Source organism: Danio rerio, chromosome 7 (genome assembly GCF_049306965.1).
Source record: "Danio rerio strain Tuebingen ecotype United States chromosome 7, GRCz12tu, whole genome shotgun sequence".
In the NCBI taxonomy this organism is placed as follows: domain Eukaryota; kingdom Metazoa; phylum Chordata; class Actinopteri; order Cypriniformes; family Danionidae; genus Danio; species Danio rerio.
In genome coordinates, this window is record NC_133182.1 from 25,017,501 (window position 1) to 25,028,487 (window position 10,987).

General features: G+C 34.3%; 1 protein-coding gene across 1 annotated transcript; it reads left to right on the top strand.

Moving 5' to 3' along the window:
* The first annotated feature begins 3,227 nt into the window (after positions 1-3,227).
* Positions 3,228-10,264, top strand: sb:cb1058. The gene is made up of 3 exons (NM_001386723.1): positions 3,228-3,298; positions 5,683-6,308; positions 9,491-10,264. The coding sequence occupies exons 2-3, from the start codon at positions 5,727-5,729 to the stop codon at positions 9,638-9,640; spliced, it is 732 nt and encodes a 243-aa protein (NP_001373652.1). The 5' UTR covers positions 3,228-3,298; positions 5,683-5,726; the 3' UTR covers positions 9,641-10,264.
* Positions 10,265-10,987: the final 723 nt, after the last annotated feature.

Below are 10,987 nucleotides of genomic sequence, written 5' to 3' on the forward strand. Positions count from 1 at the left end.
ATATAAAAGAAAATATTTCTTCCGAAATTGCAATGTTTGGTTTAGTTTTTGGATTATTAGAAATTGTATATTTGTATTAACTAGCAGCTGACATATAGCCAATAAAGTGGCCGGTGATTTTCTGTGTATGTACTGTATATTTCTCCATTTTAAGTGTGAAAGTCCATACACAGTTCTTCATAAAATTGAACTACTAATCTTCATTAAATCCGTCACATACGCTTTTGGCTTTTTTTGTCTTTGACCTTTTTCACATTTATTTTTAAGCCATTACAATTTTATGTTGACTTAAAATTTAACTTTCATCCATTTAAGTACAACATTGAATTCTGCTTTCTGTTTGCCAACAGTTAAAAAAATTAAAGAATTCACAATTAATTTGACAATAGCACATGACCTTCATAACTTTAGCCCCTTAAAGCTTTGAAATGTGCTTTTTTTATTCCATGTTTGACGTAATCTCAACTGAAACATAAAGAGAGGGCGAAACAATTAGACAGAAATGACAAACTGTGAGCTTTGAAGGTTTAGGTCTTGTACCATGTTTGCTTATAGAGGTTCTTAAAATTGCTAATATTAACAATTAAAAAACGTAATTAGGAAACATAATTCAAAGTATCTAAATAAGATTTTTTTAGAAGCAAGTTTACAGTTTAGACCAAATCATTCAAGTGCCGTTAAAGAGAGAGTTCACCCAAAAAAATCCTAAATTTGTTCCTAACCTGCTTCCTTTTCCTGTTGAACACAAAGTAAAATGTTGGGGGAAAACAAGCCATTGAGTTCCATAGTATTTTTTGTTCCTCCTTTGGATGCCAAAGGCTGCTTTTCCCCCTTAACACTCTTGTTTTGTGTTCAACAGAATAAAGAAATTCATCAAGGTTTAGAACTACATTATTATGGGGAAATTTTCTTTTTTGTGTAAACTATCCCTTTAAACAGCACTTTGTACATTTCCAACATTAAAATAATGTTTCTGAAATTCAGTTGTACACTATCTTAAATATAGATGAATTATTTTATTGTGGCTACCAGATCTGCCTCCTCTCTCCTGAAATCACACTTGCAACTTTGGGTAAGCATCCTGGTACACACAGTCCTGCCCACCACCTGCCAGCAGAACCAGGGACAGATATAGAAATGCCTTTAAGCTGATCAGTGCAACCTGCTTTCATGTTACTTCCAGACAACTCGGAATTGGAATTTTTGAAAGTATTGTCAAGAGGTTTCTAGAACCGACATACAGCTTATGAACTCAGAGGCGAATGACGAACCCCGATTTCAGCGAGACACATTATGGGACATTATTTTTCATACGGTGACTAGTTCTGCTTCTGTAGGATTCGCACTGAGCTAGCTTATGTGAACCATAATTAAACTTTCAATTGTGTTTAAAGAATAAATTGAGTGGGAGTTCTACTAACAAAAGTTTTTTCTTACATGATAATGTTGTAATTTTTGTCAGCTTTATTTAAAGTAAAGTTAGCATTTTCTATTCATTTTCTGAGTGTCCGCGGGGTCCTAAAAAGTCTTAAAAATTGATAAATCAACGAGAAAATGAAGGCCCTTAAAAGGCATTAAAAAGTCTTAATCACATTTTTACGAGATCTTAAATTTAGTTTAAGCATTGTCCAAAGTCTTTGACTCCAAAAAGGCATAAATGTATTTCTTTTCCTCCTAATATTAACAACGGCACGCTCAATCCACGAGAAAGGGGCGCATCCGGCCAAGCTCCTCTGTGATGTCACGTAATTTGCACCAAACTCGGGAAGGTGACTCTCCACATGCGAAACCATTGGTAAAATGTTTGCGTACTCCTGGTTGGAAAGTTTAAACAGTCGCTGAAGCTTGTTGCTGAAAAAAAACATGTAATTAGTTCTTTCAAGGATTGCTTCTTCTGAGCTTTTCTGAGTTCATGGTTGTGCTCCATTGATTTATTTAACTGTAGCTGTTTATTAACAACTGTTTATTAAGTTAAAGGTTTAATATTAGATCTTGAAGTGGCGATGAGGTCTTAATATTCGGAGGTCTTCAAAACGTCTTAAAAAGGTATTGAAATTAGCTTTAGGATTCTTGCATCCCTTTTTTTGTTTTAACTGAAATTGGCACAATAGCATTAAATGTTATTGTATTATATATTCACATATGACAGGGTGAAAATGTGACTGTGACATGCGATTGGCTTGAGCATATTGAGGTAAGAAGTGGGTTATTTCACAGCTAAAAATCCCACAGGTCATTTATTTTCGTAGGTTAAGTTAGCCTAAAGCTAGGAGGTATACCAATGTGGTATAGAACCAATACAATTACTTCAGAGCCTTTCTTATGTAGAAAACTCAACCTTTTTCTGTCAGTCTTTCAGCAGCCATGTGATCACCAGAAACCACAAACAGTGAATAAGCAGACAGTAAACTCCCTCTCCATAATGATTCAACAGCACTGAAACATCTTGTGCCTTCTTTAACACACACGCGCAAGAGCAAACACACCTGTGAAACAGCTGTTTCTCTGTATCCTGGGGGCCGCTGGCCAGTGACCGCTCTTTATCACACACTTTTCTATCTGGAAGCAGTTCCACAAGGTTACACTGAAACAACTATTTCCATTTAGAATAACAGAGATCCAAAGACTTTTTACAAATGAATACTCTCACAAGCACATGCACTTTTGAATACCCTGTAGCGGTCACTTCAGACGCCACACCTATTGTTTCTAGGCATGTATTGCGTTCAATCTCTTCCCAACACTTTCCTTCACTGGCACGTTAGTGTTTTTAAGCTGCCTTGTTTACTCTGTTTATTCCAACATAATTCTGAGGTGGAAAAACACATAAATGCACAAGCGCACTTAGGAACATTATGTTGTGTGTGTGTGTGTGTTGAGTATTGAGCGAGATCAGTGTATTGGTATTCCTTTTAGAGATGAAAATCCCTGACTGTGCATCATGTTCCCACCCAGTGAATAATCCCCAAAACACTTTTAAGAGTCCTGCTCAGGTGAGTCAGTTCCTCTCAGAATGGTTTTTGGCAACACATACAACTGCTAAAGTATAGTGTTTGTGTATTTTTGTCTAAGTTGGCTCACACTTATGTTTTTTATAGGCTGCTTCACTTGGTCAGGTAATTAAATGAAACAGAAACTGAGTGAGTGAGTGAGAGAGAGAGAAGGAGGGAGGTATTAGTGTGCTTGAATGACGACAGGTTCAGACAGGGTGACGATTGTGTGTGTGTGTCAGATTAAGGTGAGTTGGGCCCAGAACAGAGAGCGAGTGAGAGCAGAGTCACAGCAAAGCAGCCAGCAGGTGAGTTGATCAATCTCTTGCTTTTATTCTGATGTTTTACATGATTACTGTTATATATTAAGATTGTACTGTTATATATTAAGTTCTTCTGGGATTTTAAGATTTTGCGCAGTTTTTTTTAAAAGTGGTTTAAGCATATCATGAAACAAACTTATCCTAAATTGTAATTTAGATATACACTGAAAAAAGTTATGTCTGCAAACTTGTAAACAATTTATATGCATTGAATTTAAACAAAAAAAATTTATTAAGTAATTTTCTATTTAGATGTTTTTTTTTAAACCAACCTAAATAAATTGTTCAACGACTTAACAAAAAAAAAGTGTTAATCCAAGGAATCATCTCTGAATCAGTTTTTTCAGTGTACATTGTAAAAAAATTCTGGTTGCCTTAAATTTGTAAGCTGAATCAAATTAACCTTACAAGCCCATTGAACTTATATTATGTTAAACTGACTTAAAACTGCCTGCGTAACTTATAAAATTAAGTGATAACATGATTAACTTGGTTTAATAATTTACAATGACCTATAAAAACAAATGTTATCAGGACTAGTTTGTCATATAATTTTTACAGTGTATGAATAAGAAAAATAAGTCATTTAGTTTATCAAGCAATATTGGAAATATATTTTCTTTTCATGTGGAAACTGCCATTTACAGTACTACATTATATTTATAGTCTGTTGTGGTTATGAAAAACTTTCATTTGTGTTTTCTCTCAAACAAACTTTACTTTTACTGGAAATTTACTTTGAATTACAGAAATTATGATATACAGTTAAAGTCAAAATTATTAGCCCACCTTTGAATTATTATTATTTTTTTATATTTCCCAAATGATGTTTAACAGAGCAAGGAAATTTTCACAGTATGCCTGATGTTTTTTTCTCCTGGGGAAAGTCTGATTTGTTTTATTTCGGCTAGAAAAAAAGCAGTTTACATTTTTTTAAACACCATTTTAAGGTCAAAATTATTAGGCCTTTAAGCTATATTTTTTCTTGATAGTCTACAGAACAAACCATTGTTATACAATAACTTGCCTAATTACCCTAACCTGCCTAGTTAACCTAATTAACCTAGTTAAGCCTTTAAAATGCTGTATAGAAGTGTTTTGAAAAATATCTAGTAAAATATTATTTACTGTCATCATGGCAAAGATAGAATAGTTATTAGAAATTAATTAATAAAATTGTTATGTTTAGAAATGTGTTGAAAAAATCTGCTCTTAAACAGGGGGGCTAATAATTCTGACTTCAACTGTATATGCATAAGGGTATCAATAATAAATGATGCTTACATCTTGTAATATGAGAAATAGCTCTTTTAAAAACAGGTTTCTTGATTAGCACTGACAATTTCAATGAACAAAAAAGTTTTATTAAATGTTTCTCATTCTTATATACATTTATTTTAAGTTCTGTTCACAGAAAAGGTCTTTGGGAAACCAAAATGCTGCTTCTATTCCATCGCAGTGTGGTTTTCCAGTATAAAGAGTCTTTTGTTGAATGGAAAGGTTCCAGGATGTTAAAGGTTTTTCAAGGAACGATTGTTGCCAATACAGTCTTAAATGAAGGTTCTTTACTGAAGTTCTGATGAATAACCTTTAACCTCTTTACACACACAAAAAAAAAAAAAACATTGCACGTTTAAGGATTCCTTATTAAAAGGGTATTTAGGGAACCAAAACTGTTCTCTTATATTTTCCTAATGTAAATTTTAAGTGTCATTGCATTATATCTTGAAGTCTGAGTGTTCCCATATGCTGTAATAAAACCAATTTTAAAATATTTATAATCACCTCTTTATATCTTATTTGTAAAATAAAGAAAAGAAAGAAGAATTCAGCTTGTGCTATTATGAGTAATGTAAAACAAAATATAATAATACCAGCTGAAATCCCTGCTGCATGACATATTTGTGAGTGATTTTGAGTCACAGTCATCTGTTTGGCAGCAGCTGCACTTCCAGCTCGACCAACTGGAGTCAAAGTCAATGACAGGCTGGAGCTCATCTTATCAAAAAGTCATAAAGCAGAGGGTAGTCTGTCTGTTTAGGAGACATGCTGTCCCTAAATAGGAACTTACTGATATGCTGTATACACACAGATCGAACTTTGAACTGTGTGCTCATGATGACGTGACTGATAAACACCCATTATTGTGGGATGGGGGAGAGAGATAAACCTCAGGCCGTATAGATTTATTTCAACAGTATCCCAGTGAAAGCCTGCTGCTCTTCCACCTCTTCTTGCTTCATGTAGGAGATGTTGTGAAAGTATTCTCTGTAAACACATGTCTGATCTCTTCCCAACTTTTTTTTTAAGAAATGACCACCATCACAAGTCAAAGTCACATGTTTCCTTCTTCCTTCCTTCCTCTTTAGATTACAGACGCTTGGATTAACATCTCCCCTGAGTTCACAAGACCATGACGATCGGCAGGAGCTTCAAAAAGAACCGGGTCCCTCGTACTCCTGCTTTCCTGGACAAGACTAATGGATTCTATGGACGCTTGGACGAGATGTTTAGAGACGATGTACGGATGGAAGGAGAGAGCAAAGAAGAGCAGCCAAGCAGCCAAGACAATGGGCCAGCTCCAGGCTGGATAGAAGAGGAGGACCATGTGGTTGATTTTAACCAGGGTATGATGGATGATGACGATGGGACCACTTTACTGAAGAGGAAGCCCAGCAGACTAAGCCGCCGATGGAGCAGGATGAGCTCCAGGAAGGCAAAGTACGGGAAGTTTTCCTCAGAGAAAGAACTAGGTAATGAAACCAGTACATCTGTAGATCTGAAGCCAGATGAGGCACTTCCATCCCAAACCCTAGAAAACAACAGAGAACCAGAACCAACGATGGGGCATTTCTCCGCGAAAGAGCATGCAGATGACCAGATTCTGATCAAAGGGAAGAAGGAGGGAGAAGTGGAAGACATGAAAACTGAAGGAAAGCTGAATGAGGAGACAATGGAAGTTGTGAAGAGGAACACTCTCAAGAATTACCGCAAGGTGAGATTTAGCAGTTTATTAGCATTGGAAAACAAAATTCAGTTCAGATGTGGATTAAAATTTGTTAAAGTTTCTTACACTCAATGTTTTGCTGATCCTATTGAAATACCATGCTAAAATATCCTGATAGAACTCCCTTCAACACTGGTTTAGCGGCGCTGATATTGGCTTTTTTCTGAATAAAAACATGTGCGCAGCTAGCGTAGTTAGAACTAGTGATACGAATAAGTTGCTACTCAAAGCAATCGGTTAATTTTGGGTATACAGCAAGGTGCGAATTAAGTTATGTGGTACATGGCTTGCTGTTTATTAAACAATTTGTTGCTGAAGTTATGCTTCTACTTTTAATTGTGCAAATACAGACAACCACGAAAGTGTGTAAGAGGACACCAAAAATGTTAAAGATTGTTTATTAGAATTTACGGGGATGCTCATCACATTAGAAGACATATATGTTTTTTTTTTTTTTTTGTTTAGATCTGTAAATTATGCTTTACTATATAATCCCAGAAACATGGTTAGGCAAACCATGCTAACTAAAATATTCAAGATTTTGCTACACTAACCATTAACCACACTGTAACAAATGCAGAGTTCCACTCTTTGTGTTGAGACAACATTAAGGTAACTTTTTTTTTTTTTTTTTTTTACAAATTTTAGAGAATTTAACAAAAAAGAATTAAGTTGTCCTTAAAAACTCAAGAATTATGTTGTTCTAGCTCATTTTAAATAAGTAGTTTGAACAAACAGCGAACATAATTTGAGTGTATGGCATTTGCAGTGCGGTTACACAAATGGCAATCGATCTTGTGTCGTGATCAAAAATTATTGTTAAAAAGCAACTATGTTATATTTTAGTTCTATAATTGATTTATCATTCAATCATTTTAGTTTTAGGGTATTTTATGATATAGTCAATTATATTTGTGCAGTGATAATGCTTTTAAGTTTTGGTCTGATTTTAGGTGACCTTGACTACCAAGATTTGTTAAATAAAAGTTATAGTTTTTATTATTAGCTTCAAACATCATCCACACAGTTAATATTATTTAAAGTTCACTTAAGGAGGCAAGGTCATTCTGTAAGGATATGTGGTTTGGAACACATTTTGGCAAGGAATCCGGAATAAAGTTCAATTTTATTTCTATTTTGTAGTTCTTTTAAAGAGTCCATCACTCTAGAAGTGTTTACATTTGCTGCAATATAACTCTTTTCTATGTCTCCACCCCACTGAAAAGCGAATAGCTTCACATGTATCTTTATTACTTCCACCCCCTGTTTATTAGTCCATCTGTTATGTCACTATCAGTTGTTTGCACATATATGGTCAGAGGACAGAACCAAGTTATACAGTGACCACAGTTCTTTTGGTCGTAAGCAAGGTGACCTTGATTAGAGGAATTTCTGCAAATAATTGAAGGACTCTGTCAGTTCACCTCCATTACATGTCCTCTAGTTCAGCTAATAAGGGCACATTCTTCTGTCAGAGCAATGACCCTAGAAATAAACCCACTTCCTTCTACCTGACCATGCATCTTCATTCACTTTATATATATATATATATATATATATATATATATATATATATATATACAAACAAATATTTTCAAGGTTATTAAGAAAGACAGAAATATGTTTTACAAAAAAAAGTACACTGTTAATATTTTCCTGTAGAATTCACGGTATTTCATTTACTTTAACCGAAACTTACACCAAGATGACTGTTAATATGTACAACATTTATCTTGCTGTACATGTATTTAGTATTGTAAATATATACTGTAAAATGTACTGTATTTTTAATTGTCTCAGCTGTACAATATATTTATATATTTAAAAAACGTACTTTTAATTAATTGTTTATTATCTATTTGCTATAAAACGGTATAAATGGTAAATTACTGTATTTCCTTGGCCAGGTTTCACACTTTTTTAAAATTTCTTTCATACTTAGATTCAGAAAAAATGTAACAAGGGTGACCTGGCCAAGAGGTCCGTTACACACGACTTATGAAAAAAAAAATTATACTAATAAATAAAAAGTAAAGATAATATAAAAATACAGTTTAGTTGTTCGGCTATACCACATTACAATATGTTAAAACACATACTTTGAGAAATGGACTGATGATGTTTGTTATAAAGGATAGAGTGAAATGATTTAATTGGGATTTAATTCCAGGATGAGGTGGCGGCATGGCTAAAATCTCACTTCCCTATTTCAGTTTGAACCCGGGGAACCGACAAATGATAAGTTTCACTTGAACGTAGGGCATAGTGGCTTTTTGACCTATGAAGAAGGGAACATGGGTATAAAGGCGCCAGACCCAGAAGAGCCTTGTATACCAGAGACATCCAGTGAGTGTAGCTTCTGACATTCAGAGAAGGCCACTCAGCTTCGGCATACAGTTATGGTTATTTACAATGGTGAGTTAGTCCTGTAACAAACCTCAGAGCGCTGTGATAAACAAAGTTTAAAGGCTGAAGACATTTGGTTGAAGCATTCATATATAAAACATCACCATAGTCAAGCAACGGTAAAAATGTTGAAGACACCAAACGTTACAAGCTTTAAGAGGAAAGCAGGATCCATTTCGATAGTAAAACCCAAGCTTAACTCTCAAATTGTGAACCAAATTTGCTATGTGTGCATGAAGGAAAACTCCTGATCAAGTAAAAATCCTATATACTTGTAGCTGGACTTTAGAGAGTAAAACGCATTATACTGAAATACCTGAAGACATGAGCGGTTCATAAATGCAGCAAACTATTTTGAAGCATTAAAAGTGTTCAAGATATCCAAAGTCTTTACACAGTGATCCAGAGATTGGTTGGACACCCGTGGTTTACACTGTATGTCACTGATGAGAAGATGAAGGATGTTTCCTGTATCACGACAGAAATCGCCAAATGGCCTTAAACAATGACTAAATGCACTACAGAATGTTACGTTTACACATTCCTGCACAAATTGCATGTAAACGCATCAACCTTTCACAGCGTAATCCTCACTACTTTATTGAGTACTTTTAAAAAAGGGCTACTTTTCACTCATACTTTGAGTAATATTTACAACAGATACTTTTACTCTCCATGCACTACATTTTTGGTTAAGTAATGGTACTTTTACTTGAGTATGCTTATTATTTATCGTGTTTTTCTCTCTTTATTTACTGCTTTAGGCAATGGACAGAGCTTTTCGTCGAGGATGGGAGACTTTTGTTGCCAATCTGTATAGTGTGACTCTGACACCCATATCATCAACTTCTTCATCTGCACCATCAGACAAAACCCAACTGAACAAGAATCGTGTTTTGGCAGAATTCAGATAACGGTCAAACTCTCTCAGCTGCACTTTTTCCATTTCAATCACTGAATAACTTGATTTATTAATTTAAATGTGCTCATGTATTTAATATGCATTGTTGAACTCGGCATTAAACTGATGGCTATTGATCAGATCATTATGTAACCTGAAAAGAGAGGTCAATATTTGAACGTTTTATCAGTGTATAAATTTATCACCGTAGCACTAACTAAAGGGAGTGTATAGCTGATCTTTGTTCTCTCGTGAGGAAACATGTGGCTTCTGTTATTAATTATCCCACGTGGAAAGTTTTTGAGCTGTGAACAGAAGGAGGGTTCCTGTACTTTGGCCATTAACGTGTACTCTTTCAAAGGGTTAACACAACCCTCAAGAACAAATCTGGGAGCTCAAAGATGAAAAAAAAAAGTCATCAAGAGGTACATCTCTGGCAATGAAGTGCAGAAATAATTGAGCCAAGAGATGGAGTGAATGATGGCTTTTGTGTTCTGTAGAGTTATTTATGTTCTGTTTCTTATTTACAAACCCATGGTTTTCTAATGTTGCATATGTGAAATGAAAAGTATTTTGTCTTGTTTTATCTGCTTTGTGATGTCAAAGGAATGCTAATAAAAAACTTAAAAAAAAACTATCACTTGTTTCTGTGGTGCTAAATACAAAAGTAATCAATTTTGAATTATTTTAGTAATATGATAGTGTGCTGGTCTTAACAAAGGCAAATTTCTCAAAATATAAATATTACTTTGTGGTTAAATCTTTATTTAATACACTAGCCGTTATATTGTAGTTCACAAGGGTGGTCTCAAGAACAAGGTTTAGGTCTTCAAATCAATCCCATTTGTACATTTTTATTTTTATTTTATTTCAAAAATTGTTAGGACCACAGCTCCTGGATCATCACAAGATTTCACACACATTTTATTTATTTGTTAACATCCTTTCTAAGATTGAATGTAAAAATTACAGTGTCAAATGTTACTGTAGGGCTTGATCAGAAATGAACAGAAACTGTAACAAAATTGTCACCTAAATTAATAGGAACGCTAATAAAATTCATTACAATGGCAAAAAGTACTTGAATGAGATTTTTGTAGAGTATGTGGATGGAAATAACTGTGCAACACACTTGGGCCCGAAATTCAGGTCCCAGTTTTTCAAAATATTTAACTTAATATTTTAACTTTAATATTTACATATGAACATTTCTCTATTTGTGTTTGATTTATGCTTACTCCCTGCATGTATATTTTTTGTACTGTTAAAATTTTATACAAAAAAAAGATGCAGATATAACTCCATCTAGTGGAAATGTGAAGCCTGACAAGGTTTTGACAAAAAATGTTAAGCATTTTAT